The 24,923-nt window shown below is 35.0% G+C and overlaps 2 protein-coding genes across 18 annotated transcripts in view; one reads left to right on the forward strand and one right to left on the reverse strand.

Annotated features, from left to right (window-relative positions):
• kar (monocarboxylate transporter 10-like protein kar) overlaps positions 1–24,923 on the forward strand; it is a 179,220-nt gene that overhangs the window by 90,316 nt on the left and 63,981 nt on the right. The window contains exon 9 of one of the 3 annotated variants that reach the window (XM_069109838.1): positions 14,189–14,262. The exons of the other annotated variants lie outside the window; for them this stretch is intronic. Coding sequence (XP_068965939.1) covers positions 14,189–14,247 — 59 coding nt within the window. The 3' untranslated portion in view covers positions 14,248–14,262. Of the gene's footprint in view, positions 1–14,188; positions 14,263–24,923 lie in introns of those variants that run through there. 3 annotated transcript variants of the gene reach the window in all.
• nrm (neuromusculin) overlaps positions 1–24,923 on the reverse strand; it is a 433,949-nt gene that overhangs the window by 38,926 nt on the left and 370,100 nt on the right. For 13 of the 15 annotated variants that reach the window (XR_011172628.1, XR_011172629.1, XR_011172632.1 and 10 more), the window contains 7 exons: positions 19,626–19,970; positions 19,015–19,281; positions 16,820–17,176; positions 16,228–16,488; positions 14,752–15,009; positions 10,444–10,584; positions 5,182–5,218 (listed from right to left, as the gene is read on the reverse strand). Coding sequence is in view for 11 of the 15 variants with exons in the window: in XM_069109818.1 (XP_068965919.1) it covers positions 5,182–5,218; positions 10,444–10,584; positions 14,752–15,009; positions 16,228–16,488; positions 16,820–17,176; positions 19,015–19,281; positions 19,626–19,970 (1,666 nt within the window). In the remaining 4 variants the exon portion in view is untranslated. The remainder of the gene's footprint in view (positions 1–5,181; positions 5,219–10,443; positions 10,585–14,751; positions 15,010–16,227; positions 16,489–16,819; positions 17,177–19,014; positions 19,282–19,625; positions 19,971–24,923) is intronic. The other 2 variants (XR_011172630.1, XM_069109819.1) reach the window with 1 other exon arrangement.

Here is a 24,923-nt window from a genome sequence, read left to right on the forward strand (position 1 = left end):
CTGGATGGTTTTGGTCAATTAAACACGTTCCTAGCATCCATTTCAATTTCTTGCTAGTATTTTTATTTCCAATTTTATTTCAATTTTTATGATCTAGTTTTTGCGAATACGTCTGAGAAAGCCAGCTTGTTGTAACAACGAAATCGAAAGGTTAGAATGATATATTTTTTGATCATTGACAGGTTAGATATCATTGAGTTTATTGGTGATGAATTAGGTTAATTTGTTTAGGAATGAAGATTTATTATGTGCGCTTGAATAAGGTGGATGAAATGCATTGTTAGGATTATGGTGTTACATTATTCAGGTTACAGACAGGCAATCTATTACTGGGGTTATCAATTTCACTTGTATAGGATTCTATAGTAATTAATCATTTCAAAGCATCAATTTACCAAAATTAACCGAAATAAGGGCGGGGTATCGTGTAGATAAGGATCGTCGCGACGCATCTTGTTCATTATCTTAGTACGATAATCTCTATTTGCGTCATTATTATTAATTGTAACAAAGTAATATATAGAAAATTGTTCGTTATTGACAATCTTAATTTCCATCGCAAATTGTCACGAATCAGTCTTCCGATTCTCAAAATTTTCAGTTCACTTTCTTCGTTATTTCAGTAGACTAATCTCTGTTTGCGTTGTTATTGTTAATTGCAACAAAATATCTTAAAAATTCTATTCGATCTAATTCAATCTAAGCGTTATTCGTTATCGATAAGAGTTTTAATTTACATTGCAAATTATGCTGAATTAATCTTTGTCGTTTTCCTGCCTAGCTTTCACGCGATTTACTAGCTGTTACGCAAAACTTTCAATTTGTTCGAGCACAAAATTCTGGAAAGCGTAAAATGAGGACGAGATGTGCGAATAAAACGAATAGAACCAAGAGAATTTCAAAGTATTATCGAACACGTTCACTGTCGCGAGACTAACAATAAGAAGAATTGCGCGTTTTATTGTTGCCTGTTTCAAAATAACACAGAAGGACGTTAACTCCTACTTTTAATCAGATTTGTACGAAACTTTTCCTAAGATACCCGAATTACGCTGGTAACAGGGATAACATGGACACAACACCTTAAAAAGGTTAACTTTCTAAGATAACAATTAAATGGACGAAGAATCCTTTTGGTTGCCCCCCCTCTCTCTCTCTTTCTCTCTCTCTTTCTCTGCTTCGCACAAAGTCATCTATCGGACATTACGCGCCGTCTGCACACGTGTCTGCTCTTTCTAACTTTTTAATTAAATTTTCCACCGATCGTTCCACTCCGTTTCAAGCATTTCTCAAATATTTTTTTCACTCCTATCGTATTCTACGTCACGAAAGACACCAGCCTCCGACGAATCATTCTGTTACGTGAGATCGCTTTTGATTCGTAATTTTCCCTGCCCTTAATTAACGATATGTTCCATGAATTATGGATCTATGATCGACGATAATTTCGCGAAGATAACTTTGCATAAAAGTATCGAAAAGAAACATAGATTCTTGAAAATCTATTATGTAATTAATTAGTAGTAACTTATTAATTATTGGTAATTTTTCCTATTATTTTATATGAGATTTGAATATCTAACCGATATCTTTCAGAAATCTAACAATCACGGTATAACGATAAAACCCATATTTTTCCTGCTTAATTAAATAAGGTGTAAATGTAGGTTCTCGTAACAGAAGAGTAGAAAAAACACAAGGGTCATGGATTAAACGCAAAGTTTTTTCTAAGTAGAAATTCTAAAAGTTGCGGTATCGTGATGATGTCGATAATAAAATTCGACTTTTTCCCCTTCGTACTTGATGAATTGCATATGCATAGGATATGCGTGGACGCTGGCAATTCATCAAAAGCGTCGTGCCAGTGAAATGCCAGTCAATCTTTTTTAATTTGCCGCTGTTTCTACCGGAGATGTACGTCGAATATCGAATTCACCTCGATAGAAAGTGCAGTGGAAATAAAGCGAAATTCTGACGATTGTATTGAGAATTTAAAGGAAGACATAATTGTTCCACTCATCTTCCATGAATGTTTCTACGAGCGTATAATAAAAAGTATCGTTTGCAAGGAATAACGTCTTTAGTATACTTTATACTTTAAACGAGAAGGCAATATTAGAATATCGAATTAATTAATATTATTAGCTAATAAATTATGGTGTAACGACAGTATTGTAGAAAGCGTGTCATAAACATAAGAGAGTAATTTTCCTACGGGGTTTCCCTTCGATAAATTCTTCTAGCGGAATAGAACGAAACCAGAAAAAATATAATTCCTTCGTATAATCGCGCAGACTCGTTAATTGAATGTACCTTAAAAAAGAAAAATAAAACAGAAAAAAAAAGAAAGAAAGATCAACACCGTGGTACGTTAATTTGATCGCGTGTTTATATCGAAATATCGAGCCGGACGCGGCTATAGTACACGCCGGTTAAATATTCACCGGGCGTGGAGTAGCATACGGATCGTGCCGAAAAATTCGCTGCCGCCAAAAGGATTCTTCGTTTCAAGTCACGATTTGAACGACAGCCAACTCAATAAGAAAGTTTTCTTCTCATCGAGCATGCAACCCTTCACCTACCTTTCACCTCCAAAAGTGTCTCCGCGAACCCGATAGAATAGAGGGCTATTGTAACAGAGCGTAATAGAGAGAAAGAAAAGGAGAAAGAGAAACAGAGGCGAAGTAGTAACGACGAAGAGACAGGAAAAGGGCCAGTCAGTATATCTAATCGTCTCTAAATTATGCAATACAACGGGCACAGCGCTACATTCGAATAACAAAGAACTTTGCCACCCTATTCATTTGCACGTGCGACCCTCACCTGACTTACCTCTATGCAGACTTCGACAGTAAACTATTATAAGCCGGAAGTGGTCACTAAATTATGCAACAGGACATGCATTCAGGCGTAGAGGAAGGCAAGGGCGGGGGAAAGAGGGAGAGAGAGAGAGAGAGAGAGGGAGGGAGAGAGGAAGAAAGACGCAGAGGGTGAGAAGAGGATAGTGGAGGATGAGGAAGGGGCTGGAGAGGACCTTCCTGTGAGATTGGAGATCGGAGACAATCTCGTGCACACTACACATATCACAGTGGTTGCTGTTACATTAACGCACACCAATAAAGACGGTAAGTCATGGCGCTTATAATACGTGCATTCAGCACCACGATACGATTAATATAATATATATATATATGGCGATAGAGACTCCATTTACGTGATAAACAGTCGTTTAAAGTACTGGAAAAATAGATTACCGTGGTATTGAAGATTTTGCAGATATGCTAGTGCATGTGTGTGTATGTGTGTGTGTGTATGTGTATAGTAAAAATATTTGATGATGTACCGTGAAGATTTACAGAAGTGATTTGGTATGTTTGGTTAAGTGGAGGGTGAGTGCTGACGTGAAGATTAAGGTGGTTAATATTTGGTGTTTCACTAACAAGAGATCTGAGAATTCTTGCGAAGCTTTTAATATTCAACGAAACATATTTTAAGCTTTGCAGTTGAATTTCAGAGATCACTTGAAGGTTGATGCATTAAGTGGACGGTTCTGTATAAAGAGATCAAATGGAAGTACAAGATACGAGTTCTTTCCTTTCTTTTTTTTTACATAAGATTTCGTTTTTACGGTTTGATTAGATCTCGATTCTTTCAATACCTAAGACATTTTCTAGCAGAATTATATTTTATTCGGAGTATTTAATATATTTTCAAGCATGATCGTCAACTCCATTTTTGTTGACAGGAAACATTCATCATTTTTCTTTTAAAAGATACGGCGTTCTAAATTAAATAAGATAATAACAACGATGTATTTCACAACTATCCTTAAAGACGATTTTCTCAATAAACAAAGCTTGGTCCAAAAATCCATTTTCTATTTCCAAATGTACTTCACCGCGTAAGCTTTTCTTTTTCACATAAACCGTATAAAAACAACACATAGAAACACTACATTCATCGAAACGATTATGAAGAAGATATCCATTTCTCTAGCATCCTATCCATAATCCAAGCTATAAAAAGAGATCCTTCCACTTGATCTAAACGAGAGTTCACAGGATCTCGGTTCGGTATTGCGCGTCACCTGTTAAACCGACGATACGCGAAGCCGATAATTCCATCGATCAATCGTATAACGAGATTTACCTACGTCGGGTTGGTATCCCGGGTTAACAGCCGAGTCCTGGATACGTTAAAACATACGCACACACACCCGCACACACACACACAAACCTACAATCTATGACGCACCAAACGTGTATACATTGGTTCTCGAAAGTATTTGAATATTTAACATAGAAAACTATCATATTCATATCGTACATGTGAAATAAAATGTTTTGAAATTCTATTTAGCGCTATAGCGAGACACGACTGGCACGATTATAATGGTCAAATATGAAACCAATCGAAATATATATCGAAGTTACAAGATATTTATCGTAAGGACATATGTATATAGTAAAAGATCAGTACACAGCACGTATAGTAATTTTAAGCGTATAATAAATATCACAAAGGATAGCACTGAATATTTTAATGCTTATTAATGTAATGTAATTTACTAATGATAAATGTAATTTAATTTTTGTAAATATAATGTTTGAAATGAAATATATACTTGCACTGAATATCTCATAATTTTCATAAATATTTAAAGATTACCAACGTAATCATGACAGTCGAGTCTCGTAACAGTACTAATTACAAGCTATGCAAATATAACATACGTAATACATATATTCATAAAATGTGTCTATTGGAATACTTTCGTGAGCTTGTGTATGCGTTGTGTTCGTGCAGTGTGCCGAATATTCTCCTGAATTATTAGCGTAGCGTTGCGCGTGCAGCCATTTCATAAAGCGAAAAATACATTTTCTTGCCGGTGGAAAGCGGAAGCGCACGTCCCGGCAATATCGCGGCCCTACCGAGGCGAGCATCAAGCGGCCGGAAATTAGGCTAACCTCTCGAAATAACAGGGATCGCTGTTATGCAACGGAAAGACAGCCAAGCCAGCGATTGCGAAACGCATATAACAACAACGAGAATAAGAAAGAAGAGCGATAAGAAAAGAAAAAGGAAGGAGAAAACAGTGAAGAGATAACGTAAGAGAAATTGAAACGGAAGATAGAAAAGAGAAGCGAGAAGTGTTAGGATGCTCTGCGTTTTCGTACTTACTGTTCACGTTCCTCCAGCTCGACCACCCGATTACTGTCTGTGTTTTGTTTAGCAAGTCCAAATTAAAAAAGTAGAGCAGAAAACGAATCAGTTTTTCTGTGTTAGTGAGATACTACCGAAGAACGAGACCCGTGCTGCGCCAACCGGAAATGATGCTTCGTGAGCGCGACCCTGTTTAATCAGAGACGTTCTTTCCGGTTCGAAGTTTACGACGCCGTGAATTTAATTAACGGCGGCTAACTTCCCGAAGAAGAAGATCGCGTTCGAACAGTTCCGAACGCTATTCCATGACCAGAAATTCTTGGCGAATGATTTTTTTTTCTTTTTGTTTTTTGGTTGTTGTTTTTTGACCAGTGCAACTTCTAGGACATTTTCATCGGAGAATTTACCATCCATTTCGTTCGTTGTTGCGTGGCGAATTTTATTTGAGATAGAATGGCGAGATCGAGTTAGATTGACGAAATTTCAAAATTGGGATATTTGTAATTTCGTTGGTCGAGTTAAGAAAAATTTGCTTTAATGAGATTAGTAATTGGATGTTGGAATTTGAGGATTTTAGTTGTATGCTGCGACTAATAGAAATTATATCCAGGAAATGATTTCTTCGCCGGACAAATGGTACACATTAGCAATGATAGCGAAATGGGTGTACTAATTCATGACGTAATATCGGGATATAATTCCCATTGGACATAGCTTACATTTGAAAGCCTCAAATTGTATCAATTATGCGAATCCGACGAAAGATTAAACTCGCTAAAATAATACAGGGCTTTTATAAAATTCATGGGTTTAAGCAAACGTTAAAGAATATTTAAAGACGCTGTACTTCAATTGTTTTTGCCATTTATTGAATAGTTTTACGGCCGTTTCTCGGAGTAATCTTCCATCTTTCTAGGCAAAATAAATTCTTTCGAATAATTTTTAAACAATGATGTGAAATATTCAGTTTCTCGTCATTAAAAAACTTTTCTTCTAACAATTAGAGTAAAATATAGAAAAGTTATATTATATTTATTAATTAAACTGTTTGTACAAAATTCGACAATTTTTGTTTTATTGGCTTTTCATCAATAGGTAAAATCCAATTCGATTGCTTCGTTAAAAGATTAATATCCAATTACAACCAATGTTCATTGATAGTTAGTATTTTATCATTTAGCAGTGATTCGTAATAAATAATCCTCTTTCAATCTCACCAAATATGCGATAAAGCAGAACGACTGTTAAAAATGTTGCACATTTTGAAATAACACTTTAATAGTGTAATGGAAGAAACGATTCTTCGATTTTCAACATTTGTATTTCTATTTTGTTTTCTTTCGTCTATAGAAAATATCGATCTGATTTTATGAACAACGACAGCCAATCCCAGTGATCGCGTATCGAATATAAGATGTATCATTGCATTTTAACGAAATATTATAACGTTGTTTCATCATATAACGATAGATAATTATTATAAGACAATTTGATGGATCGCGATTATCAAAATGAAACTCGCAACGTGTATATTATTCAAAGCATTCTTCTCGTTGACGCATAAAAATTCAACTGATTAAAACTCCCAGTAATTTATTCGTTTTAATCGTCCAGCAAAATGAATATCCTTTTTTTTCGAAAATATGATAATAAGATTGTAATAAATATGAGACGATGTGATAAATTATTCGTTTCAATATTTTTTATCGATGACATCGTTGACTCAATATATTTTTTGAAAAGCCATATATTTAAGAGAAAAATTTTGCTGTCTCTAAAGATGGTTCGTTCCATATTACACCTTTGTATTAATTAAATTTCTATACTGTTTCCATATATAAACAATACACATAATTAAGCGCATCTTGTGTGTAAGATTGGTTAAAATCAATTTACGTTAAAATTAGTTGCACGAACGAAGAGGATGTAAAAATGGTCCACGAAGCAGTTGGTGAAACGCAATGTTTCTTCTTTTGTTACAATGGCGCAGCACGAGTTCGTACACTTAATAATTTGTATACATGTATGTACTTGTCTTTGCATCCAAATGGGAAATTCGCATTGTCCATCTACCTTATATGATTACGTAACATAATAGACATGCTTTGTTTTCTGTAACTAGCATGAACTATGCGATAATAACAACGCAAAATAATGTATGCAGTGCATGATTTATGCAGGTCTAGTTGCGGCCATTCAATCGTACGAACATTAGTCCAAATCATATACCGTACTCAATAATAATTGTACAAGAGAGAAAAGTGAAATTTCATCATTTGGAGCAGCAGATAATATTCGATTTTATATCACTGTATTGTCATCATATTGTAGAACTTGTTGCGTTAAAAATCAATTACATGTAGAAATATGTAATATATATATATAATTATGACTGTAATTAGGTAAATCTAATTTACAGAATTTTAATAACAAAATTTCGTACATTTTGTGTAATTGGCGTCTTCTTGACTTTCTAAAATTCTAGTATTCGTGTAATATTAATCGATTGAATATCTGCAACTAGGTTGGATGGATAGTAATGTAACTTTATACAGGTGAACAACGTCTCGACGTATCGTAAAAAAATACTCTCGACGAGCAAACAGAGTCTTGAATTTTTGGGCCTAGGCCTTACACGACAACGCCACAACTTCAATTATACAAAATACAGAAGCTAAGAGAACAGAGAAAAAGATAATTTTCTGCTCGTCCATCCTTTTTAGATCGGTCGGGCATCCTTACGTTATCTCCTGTTCTTTGCTTCTTTTCTTTCTTTTATTTTCAAACTCAACTCAAGCAAAACATGCAAACTTAGCACGTAGGATTAACTTTGTCAACTCCTGAGAGAAAATTCATACCGTGAAAAAAAGTCGTTGAGTGGTTTCGAAACAATGAAAACACAAGCATCGCGTTTTTAGCGTTCGAGCGTTGCCGATTCCCGATATATCGCGTACATCGTTGTGTCACGAAAGCGATGCGTCGATCGTTATGAGCCTCCGTTACTCTCTTTCCATTTTACTCTGGTTAGATTGAACAACGTTGTAAACAGCACGAGTAAAGCGAGCGAATGGATATCAGCGAAACGAGATCTCGTTGCACAAAGAGTAACGTATGGTCTGTTATGCGTACAGTGATTCACGAAAGTATGAGCATGGATTAGCTTTTCTTCTGAAATTCGTGGAAATTCGTGAAAAGCACCATTAATTACTGTTCATTGTAAAACGTGATTTTTCAATATAAAGTTTAAATGCGTCATAAGCAACGATTGAAAATTGCTACGATATCGATTTCGGTTTCTAAGACAATCGCGTAGTATCTTCGTTTTAAATAATTCGTTATTTAATAATATTATCATGAAATAATAATTCGCACATTCGAAAATACAACAAAGATATATGATATAGTAGCCGACTGCAAAATTGTTGACGAATGTGTGTTTTCGACGATATTTCGACGGTATTAAACGACGGTCATTTTCTACGAAACTGAACGTGTTTGGGAACCATGACGGATTCGCGGGTTTTAACATTGCGTGCCGTATCTAGCGTTTTTGTGCTCGACACGGCGTCGGATCTAGCGTTTTTGCTCTCGGTTCCGTTCCGCAGCGAACCCCGTCTCGCTTACTGCTCGTTTCGCCGGCGTTCGGCAACTTTCATGTCATCACTCGCTCAACAGCCTTCCCATCGTTAACAACACCGAGATCGTAATCGCTCAAGCTGTAAACTACCGAAAAACGTCTTGTAAGCGCATAGTCGGCACAAGCTTTCCCGTTAATCGTGATTCTAGTTGGATTATCAAGATTTCGCGACACGATTTAAATGCATATAGAGTCATACAGCGAGTTAAAGCTATTAAATTAAAAAAAAGAAAAAGATATCTAGAAAAATTCAAAGTCAAAATCTACGAGGACGTCACACCATCAAAGAGTTGACCGAAATTTTTGACGCATTTTTTTTTCGCGAGAAACGACCCTTATTTTCGGCTTCGGCTACCTCAAAAGCCCACAGAAGGTGTCGTTCTAACCGAATACTTTGCAGTCTGGATACTATACTAAAGCCAACGATACAAAGTTCTTTTTAATATCTACTTGTTATTTAGAAAAATATACGTGCGTTACGTTCCGATTACGACCGTGTTACGGTAATTTTTTATATTTTCACATCACGAGATCATAAGCAGCAATAATCGATTGTATTTAAACTTTGAAAGAAATCGAACGCTTCTAATCGCAGATTTACACAGAATGTAACAGGAAAATTTAATCACTGTGACAATGATTCTGGTGATCACTGTATGCATACAGAGAAACGAATCGTGTTGGAAGAAAATTACCGCAACCTGTTATTATCGTTTCCTGCTTTTCTTCCTTTTCTCCTGTTTTTCTTTTTTCTTTTTATCCCTATCCCGATAATAACTGTTCTAGAGACGTATGAATTGCACCCCTCGCGAGATGCCACGACGACAAATATGCATTACGTGCTCGCAGTTTTTCAATCCTGACAATGGAACAACGCTACCATGCCAGCGTTAATTACCAACGATTCGATGGTCATTATGAAATTGCATTGTTACCAGTAGCTTCGTAAATTCCCAGCGACGACGTGTACGACTAATTTCGTCGGAACGTGTAACGGATAGGTTGTAAAATTGATCCGATAAGTTTGAATTTCGCGAATTATGTATATTATGCAAATTTCTGATGTTTTAGTAAATTTCGTTTATTATGGAAATTCTGTGGGAACAACGGTACGATATTTGTCTCAAAACATTGTCGCTGATGCAACTGCCAGATGATTTAAATAATGCTTATTTGTCGTAGAACAATCTGCAATGTAAATTATGTCATCATGTTTCAGGTGTGTGCTGGTGTTTATGTGTGCGTGCGTGTTTGTGTGTGTGAAGTGTTCGCCTATCGTGATGATCGTTTGATTTTGAAATGGATTTCTTCGAGATTTTATTGTTCAAATTTTAGGATAACTTTCAACGATTAATTTTATCCTGATATTATCAGAAAGAATAACTAAATTAAAAGACTTGAAAATTTACCAATTTTAGTTATTAAATATTAATTAAGGAATCTTGACTCGACTAATTGCAAGTGTCGTAAATTTCTTTCAACAGTTATATTAATTTTGTATGACGCATTTCTAATTTTTGAACGAGTTTTGTAACATTGTTAGAATCTCGAAGAAAGTCCATTCGATGGCCTACGTCATGCGAATCGTTGTGAACAACAAATCACAATGACAATCACATGGTTAAAAAGAAAGAGCAACTTACATTTCATCTGATTTCGTTTGCGTCGGCAAACGATGAAGATCACCACGCAAATGATGATTATCACAAGTATAAGGACAACTGCGGCAACGATGACTATCAGAAGAAGATTTCCTTCCAGTTGATGCCACCACGGTATATGACCTGAAAATGCGGATCGATTTATCGAAATTAATATTTCATAGCTCGTGGTTATTCTTGAGATACTTAGAGAACAAAATAAGAAACATTTTTATAACTTTTGACAAAAGCTTTCCTTCTAGAAAACATTGAGATTTTTAAATGGCAGTAGAAAGGACCTAGTAGCATCTACTATAACGATTCTTCAAATGAAAAGATTCATATCGCGGCTTATAAATATTTGGAAGATCAATTTTAGAAACTCTGTGATTGAAAATACTAAGAATATCTATCAGAAGTAAAAGCTCTTGAAAACAGTTGAAAGTCTTTTAAAGATCATTATTCAAAAACAAAATAAAAAGAAGATATTTTTCAGAAATCTTATTAAATTTTTAAATATTTACATTTCTAAAATTTTTATATTTTCAACTTCTTTAAAACTCGATGGATCAACAATTTTTCTACAGATATTTTAACAATTTTTCTGTGGGAATACGAGCAACGAGATTTCACGGTAGGCACCGTTTCCTGATTACGAAATAAAACAGTCGGCAGAACGGTTGCAATTCAAATTTCGGCGACAGCTGTGAAATATTATAAATACAGAAAGTAAGACGACCCGTCTCAAGGGAAGCTTTTCATATTTCTGCTTATATTTAATCCATTCCCTTGCTCTATAATATTTTACCAGAAGCTACCTTTATTACGAGAGTTTATGTGCTTATATAGGGTGCTCCATTTTAATCAAATAAACCCGATGAAATATTTTTAGGGCTAAGCAACGCATAAAATTTCTTTTTCTACCTTGAGGAGAAAACAACATAATCTCGATCGTTTCTTATTCAGCTGATTATTTTCAAATTACATTTAATCTCCTTTTAAGTTTCTCGACATTTATCGTAACAAAAATGTATTTAAAAAGTACTCCACGCGAAGAAATTGTCTCGTTAATAAATTAAGGAACAATATCTTTTTACAGCACAGGATTATATAGTTAATAAAACCGTTGAATAGAGAAAGAGATTAATACAGTAATTTAGGACAAAATTATTCTTTGTATCGTTTCGTCAATTTGAATTATTTTAGCCTTTCATTATTTCAAACTTTGTTACAGTTATGGCAAATATACATGTAGGAATGGAATATAATCGCGGCAAACGTGTAAAGCATCTTTGAGGAGTCCATATCGACTGTGTGTGTGTGTGTGTACGTGTGTGGAGAACGAACAGAAATGCTCAAAAAGAACAAACGCGTTGAGAATATTTCTTCCTGTTTTGTTATATTATTTCGAAACCCTTTTCTGCTCGTCTCTTTCTCGAGATCATTCCTGCATACATATCTTGTGACAATACAAAAGAAAAATTATATAAAAAAGAAATTAGCATTAATAAAGCCTAATATTTAATATTTTGAAACGTAATATGTTTAATACAACAATTATGGTAGAACTTACTTCGATGTCCATGGTGAGCTAAGAAGAAACGAGAATGTACAATATTTCTTATTTATTTACTAATCATTCGTTGAAGGAAATATTATTAAATATTACCATAACTAAACATCGATATTGCGCAGAATATATGTATAGTTTTAATACTATTCATGGTTTTAAGTCAACGCTAGGTAATTTAGATCTTTGAGCTATTTTCTGTTAAGGGAGCCACATGTACCTCTTCGATATGCTAAATTACGAGCTACAACGAAGCTATTTCTATGAAAATTTTAATAACTATTCCGAAAAATGTTTATCGTAGATTTATTTAATCGCTTGGATATTCATATCCTCCAGGGTGATGTTGCATTTTCCTTCGAAGGAATGATAACAGTTTAAAAGTCGAAGAGTAAATGTCCCACTGGAAGAATTCCAAATTATTTTCCTACAAATACGAAAATTTCTATAAATACTGTTTGCATTGATTAAAATATTAATTACGAAAGAAATCGTTATATATTTTGCATTATATTTACCACGTTGTTTTTCCTAAGCTGAGAACAGAAACATAATGTAAAGATCGAAATAAAGAAGGATTGGATTGAAACGAAACAGAAATTACGATGAACAAAATTTCTAATTTCTTGATTTATTTGAAGAATTTCTGAACTTACTCGTAATTTATTTCAATCACATAACAATTACTTTAGTTATAGATCACTCGATATATTTCCATAAACTGATCCTTCCCTGTTGAAATTAAGTTATGCTACGTTAATATTTGAAAGAATTGAAATCGATTAACTTGAAATTCATCTATCTTTATTAACATTTAATTTCATAACTGCAGAAATATCTTGTTATGTAATGACCCTGTTAGATAGATCAATCTCGATTTACTTAGTTGGAAACTTCGAATTCGAAGGGCAACATAAATGAGTTCGTATCACGGAAAATGCTCGTTTAAATCTAGCCGCGCTTTCTCGAATCTCCGTCGTTTGTTGCTAAAAAAAAAAAAAAAACATTGAAAATTCGTGTCTACGATAATAAAATTAACATAACATTTAATAAAAGTATAATTTCCGTTTTTAATCGCGATTCTCGTCCAATTTTGTTTTTACATACCATCTACATATTGTTAACAACACCTTTTCTCTGTTCAAAAGAAGCGCTACGGATTTCAGGTACGCCAACCACGCGAAAAATAATTACCATCGTTTTGACGTTTTTAAATAAACGAGAAAAATATACGAGGAATGCAAATTAAAAGAACAAATCCGATTTAACTTGGAATAAATCAAACTTTTGAATTTACCAAGTATTCAAGGGAATCTAATTCAGAATCTAATTTACGAACTTTCATTCGAATGTTCGCGTTGGAACCCCAGACATGGAAAAATGTGTCTCGCCTCGGGTTCGTTAAATCTTGCTGGTGGATCACGAAGTATAGCCAGAAATAAAAATATGCTTAATTGCAAGTACTTTGACCGCACAAATAGCTTCGTTCAAAATTATTCTACATGAAAAGCGGCAGTTTACCTGGAATTTATTTAACTCTTAATGGAATTCACCTCGGACTGAAATTTTACACTATGTAAATTTTATTTCAACGTTACTGACCCGTAAGATATTTCTTGCAACTATTGTAAAAGAATAATTTCGTCTAATTTCGAATCGCTTCCTTTTTATCGCCTATCATCCATTCGTTTCTTCGCTTTAGCGTAATATTAATATAAGGTTCCATCCACAAAAGATCCGAGCAAACATGTAAAGCATCTCTTTATGAATATTTAGTGACACTGACAAGAAAGTAATTTCGTTTTTGTAACTTTCCAATATACGTGTACCTTTAGAATATGAAAACACTATAAGCTGATCAAAAGATCGTTCAAAATTTATCTACACATGCGTATTATCTCAAATAACTTTTTCTTTTTTTAATTCGTATAAACCGTAAATATAATTTAGTAAAAAATTTCATTATCCTTAAATAATTTATGAGAAATATGAAAGAAATTTATGAGAAAATGAAGTATAACATTGATGGTGAAGATTAGAAATCAACAATAATACAAGTTTTCTATTGTAACGTATTTAAATGCGGAGGTAAATAAATGAAGTACTTGCTGGTATTCTGCTGTATTTCTAAGTGGTCAAGAGACGTTTCTAGACTTTCTTAATCTCTCACGCTTTCAGATCCTCGGTCTCGGGAATTTTTCTTTACACGTGAATTACAACCACACAATATAATGTAAGAGCCACGATGGGAATGTTGATATCGCGAGAGGAAAAATAACTCTGGCAAAGGAATTCGTTCTCCGTAAAAATTTGCAGCAGTTTCGGCTGGAATCTCGTTCCTAATTAAATTGCCAAGTTTTGAAAACCGAGCATCATCATCGTCTACCACGTCTTCGTCATTAAAATTCTGTTATTTCAATTAAACGTGATCATTAAAAACCGTTCGTAAGTAATTGAGGTGCAAAAATGAAAAAAATAAAGAAAAATAGGCAAAAAAATTTTTTAAAACCAACCTGCATGGCAAACCATTCTGCATAATAATAAATGAGTATAATATCAAACAATGTCATAAATATATCTGAACTAAGGATCCGTTTGCCACATTAAACATAACGTATTTAATTTATCCATAAGTTAGATTTTATTTTCTTTAATACCTGGCACTTTTATCTCTATAATTTTACTAATTTATAGAAACACAAGTAATCATCAAGTACAACAGGAAGCAAATCAGAACGTACCTGGTACATCGCGGTCGCAAGGATTGGAATGGCCGATAGAGTTGTTAGCAACGCAAACGTACGTCCGGAAATTGGTTACCGACGCATCGAGGCGGATGTAGCTTTTCCCATTGCGCACCTCGGCGTTCTGCTCTAGCGTGTCATTGTCACTCTTCAACGACCAAACGAAATCAGTCTCCTTCGGATTGGCCGTCGCTGAGCACACGACGTAATCCTCCCCGTCTATTCGTTCCCTTTCCACGTGACATTCTGGCTTAACTACAAAGGAAGAAAGCCACATTAACTTACTTTGGTTTTGCACGAATACATCTGTGTCACTTGGACACGCGTCTTACTTGCTCCTTAAATCATTGTCTTGCGCTGCTTTGTTGAGATAGAACATATAGAGCGTGATAATGATGTAACAGCTACATCTATCAGAGACCGCTAGAACGAGTAATTTATGATTCTTCATAGGAATATGATAGATTTATTAACGTGATTTTAAGAATTAGAAGATAGAATTATCAGAGAATGTGTGGTACATTGGTTCTGACGTCACTGAAATCTTTTGGTTTCGATGCTTTTTTTCGTATCTTGGAAGAAAGTATGAATTTTTTAACCTCAAGTAATAGCAAGTTACAGCATTTGGTTACTTTCGGAAATATTTGAGATTGGAAATATAAGGCGAGAGGTATGAAACGTAGGAGAAACTGGAAATCGATGAAGGGATGAAACGTGCAATTGCGTGAAATATTTCAAGAACGATTCATCACGTTCTCACCGTTGATCGAAATTACGTTCCTCAAACCAAACGAATTTCGGCCGAATTCCTATCGTTCTTCGGTTTATCGAACGTGAAACAGTCTTAAACAATTTAATCGATCTTTGTAATGCGAACGTGAGGAGTTTATTTGCTCTGATATTCCAAAACATGTTTCTTATTATACGTAACGTAATGAAAAATATTCAGGGGAACATTAGCATTCACGATAATGGCGAAAGTACTATTTTACTATTATTTTGAAAATATAATTCTTTTCTTAAATTAATTTAAGTAAAACTTTATCCTCCTCTATGTATTTTTCATTTTTCGTTATAAATTTAAGGAAGACACTAGTAAGAAGTAATCGTAAAATATAATCGATGATTTTCTCGGATCGTTTACTCCAATTCTATGAAACACTTCGGCATTTTATTTTTAACAAGGCATTTTCTGCTTACGCGTTTAAATTTCGTCTCTACATTTCTTCTACCTTAACGAACACTGGCATCTTTATCTTCTTAACGCAAACGGAAAATATTAAAAAAAGAAGAGAAAAATGAAAAAGAGAAATAGTCGGAGAAACAAAGAGAAAGAGAGAGAAATCGTTCTTTTAGTTCCTACCATTTCTTTCTTGAAGAATACTCTGCCATGAGAACATAAATCTTTCTCAATATTTGAACGTCACTCGAGATGACTGAGGAACTTGCACGTCGGGATGTTTCTTTACTTACATTGAACATTCATGACCATGGAAATGTTCCGGCTTCCGTGGCGATTCGATGCCTCGCAGTAGTACGTCCCGTTGCTGCGTCTAGGCACCGCCACTTTCAGATCGAGGACACGGCCTTCGATGATAGTGTCTGTGGAACCTTCCCGAAACCAACGAAACGTTGGCTCCGGTTGTGCTCTCGCATTGCAGCTCACCGTTTCCGGTATCGTATCGACCGTCACGTTTATTATCTTCTTTGATATTGTCATATTTTCTGGCGGAACTGTTGCGAAGAAAAAGACGCGTATAAACTTTACGCTGTGTAAAGTGACTGTATTTGTGCATACTGTTCGAATGCAAACACGAATACAGCATTATATTAGTCCACCGAAGAGAATCGTAGCGAAATAATGCGTTAAGAAATATAAATGACAAATATAAAATATGACATATTAAATAATATACCATAATTGTAATTATTTATAAATATTTAAATTTTATATCGCGCGACATTAAAAAAATGAATAGTCTATAAATATCGAAAAGTATGCGAGGATAACATTTTCAGTATTCGAGAAGTTAAGTTAACTTCACTGAAAATCAAATAAACTCACATTCCACATGGAAGTGCGTGCTACTTTTCACTCCAGCACCAATACTGTTGCTGCTGCTCTCGCAGGTGAATCTGACGTTGTCTTCGACGCGATCGAGTTGGCCACTCGGCCAGGCAGTTAGATTCCACACCAGGGTCGATTGAATGCTTTCGAAGTCATTCGTTCGCGGATCAGGCGGATGATAAACGTTCGACAGGTAGTATCGGTTCGTTTTCGAGAAATCCATCGGCATGCCGTCCTTTAGCCAGGAAATATTGCACATCGGAGCGCACTCTACCCAGCACATGATGCTAACGTTCGGCGAATTGTACACGTAGCCGTGATAAGGGAGCAGCTTCTTGATAAACGTTGGCTCCGCTATTGACAATCAAAGAACAAGTTGAACTGGCCCTCGAAACGGAACGGGCATTGTTACGAATCGAGAATGAGATACGATATCGTTGCGTTACGATAAGCTCGAATCGACGCGGAATATTTTCTAAACTTTATTATACGATACGATTTTGCAGCTGTTTTAAGGTAGTTTTAAATGGAATAGAGTGGCGTGCGAATCAATTTGTTATCGTAGATAATTGAATCTTAGAGAAAGTGTAAAAAAAAATTTGACAAACATAATTAAATAAATCTTGTAACTGCATAGCATGACAGCGACGAAACTTTTTAACAATTTTTAAATTATTTAAATGTGTATTTATTTCAATTCGTTAAATTAAATAAATGAGCTACGAGCTTGTACGTGATTTGTTTTGGAATCTCAAAAATGAGTCGACACATGGAGATGTTGAATTCAAACGTGAATATTCGTCGAGCGATAGTTGTTTCTCCTCTGAAACGCAGTGAAGCGTTATAATATTATTATCGTTTCTCTATTTTTATACGAAATACGAGTCGAATAAAGCCTCTATGACATCGGGGAAATATTATGCAAAAGTTGCTGGCAAACGTAACGTAATGTATGTTGTCGCTTATGCGAATTAAGTACACAAAGGAATGAGAAACAAATAAAAGAAGGAAAAATACAGGAAACAAGACAAGTTTACACAGGTCTCAAGATACGAATCATTAATTTAGATACAGCACGGAAACTGTGGAAACATTTGTGCTCTTTCACGTTACATAAGTTTATCTTTCTGTTATACAAAAGTAATAAGTAATAAAGCGTTACGTATCATTTACAGTTTAATACATTTTTCAGCATATATACATATAATGAATATTGAGATTTAAAAAATGATATGATCTTGCATTTTTCATTTCATAGAACGAACTTTTAAACAATTTTATTTAAAGAAGTAATTTTCCAATTCTTGAGCCATTTTTACGTGCAGAAGCTTCCGACGGATATGTATTAAATAAAAAGAATTTCGGTCGACAAACCAAACACTGAACACTAAGAAAGAGGCGGAAAGGAATATCGTAGAACGAGGCAGAATGGTATTTTAAGTAGAAATGGTCGGCCTTATGTCAGGCATGTGCGTGCCGTAAGTAGCGTAAGTATTCTTTTGGAAATACAAATTTTACCAGAATTGCTCGCGAAACAAATTATGATTCATATATATATATAGTCGTGTACCTTGTGATTAGTGTACCATCAGCTATAAATTAATAGCGTGAAAAAATGTTGCAGTTTATAGAAAAGGAAATCACTGATTTCCTTAACATCTCTAGTTACGAATCGACTCAATATTAATTCCAACACACATGTGAAATTGAAAAGCGAATAAAAATAATTATATTCAATTGTCCGAGACACATATTTTTGTTAAACTTTGAAACATTGTAATAGATAGTACATAATCGAATCAAATTTTTAATTTACTTACAAACTTACACGTGTATATGAAATGAAAAATTTCACAAAAAGAATTGTATAAAATTTATTAGAAAATTAAACAAATCTCTTTTCTTTTAATATAAGATATATTTTTACAAATTATAAATACCTTGGTAGATTAAACAGAATATCCTATATTTCTGAAATATCGAAGGAAAGAGGGGAAAAGAAATACTGTAAAATAGAATTTAGTTTCATTTCCTTATTCCACCACATTTTCCAAATTTTGTAAGATTTAGCGCTTCCTATCTCGGTCGGCCGTGCACGAATCTCGAACACGAAATGAACGTCACGTGAAAGACGGACGACAGATTTATTCGACGAGGGATTAGAAAGTTTTTCGAGTAACTTTACAACTCACCAGACACGTCGATAAACGTGGTAGCCGGGTCGCCGTCGCCGGCTTCGTTGTAAGCCAGACAAGTAAAGTTCGCTTCGGTTTCCAAATTAACCGACTCGATGGTAAGGGTAGCGTTGTTTTCATCCGGAAGTCTATGAAGGCCTCGTAACCATTTGAAGCCAACTACCTTTGGCCGCCCTGGGTCCAGTACGAAGCACGTGATTGTCAATGGCCGTTTCTTTATTACCTGCTGGGGCTCGTACGAGATCGAAGCTGGCCCAGGTTTGTCTATCGACACGGCAAACAAGCAACTCGTTATTTATACCGGAAACTCCGATCAAACTTCTTCTTCGTTTTTCTTTATTATTAGCCAGCCGATCTTTTTGTGTATTTATAGGAAAATTAAAAATGCACCTTATTAGTGATTAGAAAAAAAATTGAAAATCGTTGACCTAAAACAGCATTTTGTTCTTTCGCCAGGCAAATAAATCTTGGCGGTATAAAAAAGAAAAAAAGAAAAAGAAAAAGAAAAACAAATTCTCGCAAACAGGAGTCCCAGTAGTTGGTTCACATGGGGAGCGAACGAGCAAATGGATCGGATCGAGGAATTAAAAATTAAAAGGGGGACTCACAATGGACCATGACAGGTGCACTCGGTGAAAGTGGTCCCCAGCCAGCGTCGTTTCTACCCTCGCAAGAGTAGTTCCCGTGAAAGGAACGTCCCACCGCTTCCAACAGCAGCTTGCTCGGATCGATATCGCAGAAAATTAAAGATTCCTCGGTGGTCGTGGTGGTTGCGCTGCTATTTCTCGTGCAATCCGGAAGTTCTTTCAGCAGGTCCCCGTCCAAGTACCATCGGACGGCGGTCAAGCTTGCTGGATTTCCAGTAACAACCTCGCAGGTCAGCGAGACGTTCTGCCGGTCTGCTTCGTTCACTGGCGTTTCCGGGTCCATTATCACCTTGACCACTGGCTTGTCTGCGAGCAAATGAGAGTCGGAACAGTGAAACGGTTGCTTATCATCGACTAGTATGTGGAAATACTGGTTGTCTTTTCTTTTTTATAATTTATTTTTAATATTACGATTCTCTCTTTTCAGAAACATTGTATTCGTATTTATTATTACCTGTTTTTCGGAATTTTCTGTTTCTCTTTCACGATACTAGAGCGTATTCATTCAATTCGTCTTTATTTTGTGTGAGAAATATGGAGGATATAGTAGTAGTAGGTAATATTATTCGAGAGATTACATGGAGGAGTATTCTGGTTTGAAAATATTCTCATCTCATCTTTAGTAGTTATAAAGGTTAATAGAATCTTATGAAGTACGACGAAAACTGATCTTTTTATTATTTAAAGTAAGTTTGTTAGCAGATTAGATTTTGTTACTGTAATTTGACTGTTCTCTTCTTAAGTATAATATTTTAGAGAGAAGGATATGAAAAGGGGCATTATAATGAAATTCATCCACGATGTTTATATCAACCCAAATACTATCCTAACATTTCCTCTCTTCTAAAGTTAATGCTCGAACCGCAGTAAAAACTCCAATAACTTTGGCCAACCCACGTAAGTTAACTAATTTAATGTCCTACGAAGAACGTGACTGTCCAGCTGGATCATCCACGTTAGAAGTAATACTTCGCTCGAATAAACTTAATCAATATAGGTAAATAAATAAATAACGAAAGAGAGGAAAAAAGAAGATTCATCTGTGAATCTGGTTTGCCGAACGATCACAGAGAGCGAGAAAAAAAAGAAGAAGAGGGAGCCGAAGGCTCATGTATTTTTTACGAGCTCGAGCATCGCATAAAGATTTACGTCCACGGCAAAACTATTCAAAATGAAGCGTATATATTATCCGGCATGGAACATACCAGAGAACGGGCCGTTTATGCTACATCCAGCCGAATAAACAGTAAAACGAGACAACCAGAGTTCAGAGAGCACCTGAAAGGAAACTTTCGTCGACGATCCAATCAGCAGATTGGCTGAAACAATTTTTCTTTTCCTTTTTTATCTTCTTTCTTACCTTCGGCAAGGTAATCAAGATTTCAGCAAGTTCAAAACAAAAGAATCCGAAGAGAGGCAGCGTAGTCGGTGCTCGAAAGGAGCGAAGAGAAGAAGAAGATGGAGCGGAGAAAGGAAAAAGAAAAGCGTAGGAAAGAAAGGAAAGGGGATTCGGCCCCGACGAAACTAATTTTCCGTGTTCGAATTCACGGCCCGTTTCCATGGATTGTTTGTAGAAAATACAACACCCTCGAGCGGTATTAAGGCTGCAATTAGAATTTCATTGTATCGCGGCCGAGTTTACGTTAACGTGACGTTAACTTCTCGGAAACGCGGAATGGCTGACCCAATAACCGGCACCCAGCTGGAGGGTGTGAGAGAGCAGCTTATTTAATCCATGCTGATATATTTACGGCTCCCTCCGCGGCACAACGAATCGTATCGTTTCGGTGATCCGTGGATTTGCTTCAACATTTTTTCTTTTTTTACTTAACTATCCCGCCTTTGTAGAATATCGCGGTGAGAATATCCGCCTATTTTCTTCTTATTTTATTCGAGGTACTTTTTTAAAACTCAGTTGGTGGAATATCGAATTCAAAAACTTGCGTAACCTTAATACAAAAGGGACGCTATTTATTTGCTCGTTTTACGAGACAGACGGAGGTCGAGAAATTGGAATTGGTTTTTTAAAACACGATAGATTTCTGTTTTATTGCTGGCTTAATGTCACGCATGAGAATAAAACGGAGGCAAATCGCGAGTGACAAGGTTAATACATTTCTCGCCAGACACATAGAAGAATCTTTCTTTTATAATACAGTACAATTCCTGTACCTTCGACGAAAAATTATTTGAAATAAGTTTCGAATTTGGAGATTTAGGAAGTGTTTGTTGTTATTTCTATACTCAGAGGGAGGATCACAATAGTTATTATTTTATTGAATGGATAAATCTATTACACCGTTGTGAGCAAAAAAAACCTTTATTGCACGCGCTTACAAAAACCAGGGATAAAAAACAAAAAAGCATCTTAAGCCTATCGATTAAATCTATCCATTGTAACTAGGATTATCTTCTAGTTACTATTTCTTATAACTAACGCATCTGCATATGGATGGCGAGCACGAACTCACGTTGTCATTTTCAACAGATCTGCTAATTGGTTTCTTGTTACTCGAAAGTTTGTTGTAAGAGCTGAAATTAATTAATTCGCATAATTGCGATACTCGTAATTTCATATTATTATGAATAGAAACCAATGTAATTGAAATACCGCGTTACACAAGATCGTCGCGAACTTGGATTCAGTTAAACTTTTTCAGTTACAATTTTTGTATAACACGAGTTTGTCTATGAATTACTGTGTTCTTTATTCACGTGAAAAATGTTGAAGTATTTTTACAACGTGCTCGCTTTCTTTAGACGAAAGTTTACTTGAAAGGAAATTTTCAGTTCCTCTTCAAAAGAATATTTTCCGCCATTTATCTTTTTAAACGCAGGATTAGAAGAAACTATGCAAGTTGCTATTTTCAGTTATTCAGTCTCATAGAAAATACACAAATAATAAAAAATTAAATCCCCTTCCATTTAACGCAATCGCTGATACTGACACACACACGTTGCGCCGTCTTAATTACCCAAGATTTAATTATTACACGTTCGGTAATAACCAAAGATGCAATTGTTAGGTTTTTCTTTTCGTACGTTTTATCAAGACGATTTAAAGATACAAGCAAAATAGTAAGCAGTGAGATTGAAACAAACATCGCTAGACAAATCATTCAACTTTTGAAACAGTCAATTTCAATAATAACTAACGCGTGAAAATTTTTTCCTCCAACAATTGCCCCTTAAAATTCTTTCGAACAATTTAATGAAAAAAAAAAATAGAGAATGAAATGAATATCTTTATTGTTTCTGAGAAAATTTCTTATAATACTTTATTTGGATCGCTTTATATTCACGCTTTAAAGTGAAAGGGTTAAAGTGTAATACAAGATGGTAATCGTGTATTTTTCAATACTTCTCTTGTACGTTTTAAATTTATGTTTTGACGTTTTTCCCAAGTTGGTCATATTATATTCAGCCGACAGAAATGTAGAGCTATAAGTATCACAATACATCAATTGCGCTACCACTAGTTTAGATAACTTGAATTATATGAGCATTTTCTCGTGTGACTTTTGTCGAAACCGCTTCATCCTGCGGCTTTTAGATATTCCACGGTATCGGAACACTGGTCGAATTCGAAACTCTGCTGGAGCTATTCTATTTCCATGGTTTCTATTCCGAAAGGAAGTTTGCGTCCTGTGTATTTCGCTCCGCAGCTTGATAGATGTTTAAAGTTGTTTAATTTTGTCGCTTTGTTCCTTTTTAATTGATGTGTAGTTTATTTTTGAGGACAAAAGTATAATTCAGTGATAAAACTTCTAAATAATGTAGTTGCACGAAGTTTTCAACTTTCTTGATGGTAATTGTAGGAAAAAGAATGTTCTGTTGCGGCAGGAACAAGTAATCAAATTGAAATTTAATCGTTTGCTTTTTATTTCCTTAATTTTTAACGAATATCAATTATCACTTACATTATTTTTAATCATCAATGAACAATTTTGAAATATTAATACTACGACGTTAAATTTAAACTACGATTAAATTTGTATTATATTAAAAATCTAATATTTTTATTTTAAAGAATTTATTAAATAAATAAATATGAATTATTCTGAAAAACAGATTTTTTATGACACATTTGCATCTCGCAGAGGCTATAATAATACTTAAATCGTGCCTCCTGGCAATTTGATCAGTTTGATAAATGGAACTGTCCATGATCTGGCATAAAGGAACCCGAAATTCTAAATGGCACACCGACGATACCTAAATCTTCTGATGGAAATTCGTTTTAAAAATTGTAGGCTGAGGGAGAATCAGCTCGTTTGATTCGGATCGAAATCATTCATTTTAATGGATTAACCTATCTACTTCACGCACACGTTCCTTTTCCACAGCCCTAATATCTGAAATTTCTACCATCCAAGACTCGGTTTAAGTTGATAAATGTAGTTATCCTTGAATATATTCGATTTCAAAATTCAATACGAGAAGCAAAGGTACGAGAATAAACATAAGAAAATTATTGAAAATTACGACTGATTACTATATTTTATTTGCGTAATATTCAAACGCGAGTCTCCGGTTTTGCTTTTAAACGTTGCGTTTTTGCGAAATTATTCAAGAATCCTGATAAATTATCCAGCAAATTAGTCGTTTCCTATATTTCTATATTATATGTGCATATTTTCAGCTATAAGAGCGCTATAAAATAACAAAATATAAACCAACAGTGATAAAAATATACAACAAAAACGATTTTATCTTTTCCAATGATTTATGAATCGAGCTAATTACACTAACAAAGACAGAATCGATTTGATTCTCATAATCTAATATAGGCCATAAAAACGCTAACTATCAGATTTCTGTGGAATCCTATTTTAGCAAATATTACGTTCAAAGTTAGCAATTCTACAGTGCCTTACGAATTAGCCGTGAGTCTATTCCAGACCAGACGAAATCTCGATTGCCTTTCGATAACGAGAATAAAACGATTTGATAAAACTTACGAACGTAAGTGTGCTTCTATTGAATTCACGGAATTTCGTAATTGTAACGACCGAAGATAGAATCGATCGGTTTTTGATAACGAAATTAGTCATAAAACGATTAACGCCCGTGCCGATTTGACGATTCGGTGAACCGTGTAATTGCTGGGCCATCGGCTAATTAAGATACCCGCTTCATTATTCATAGCGTGCACGGTTCGATTTTCATTTATCTGGTTAAATAAGTGACGATAACTACTGGCCTGTCAGTTCCTGCAATTAACTTCATATTTTCAAGTATCTCGCCTGATATTCAAAA

The sequence above is a fragment of the Bombus flavifrons genome, chromosome 3, assembly GCF_040668555.2.
Source record: "Bombus flavifrons isolate JBK064 chromosome 3, iyBomFlav1_principal, whole genome shotgun sequence".
Classification (NCBI taxonomy): domain Eukaryota; kingdom Metazoa; phylum Arthropoda; class Insecta; order Hymenoptera; family Apidae; genus Bombus; species Bombus flavifrons.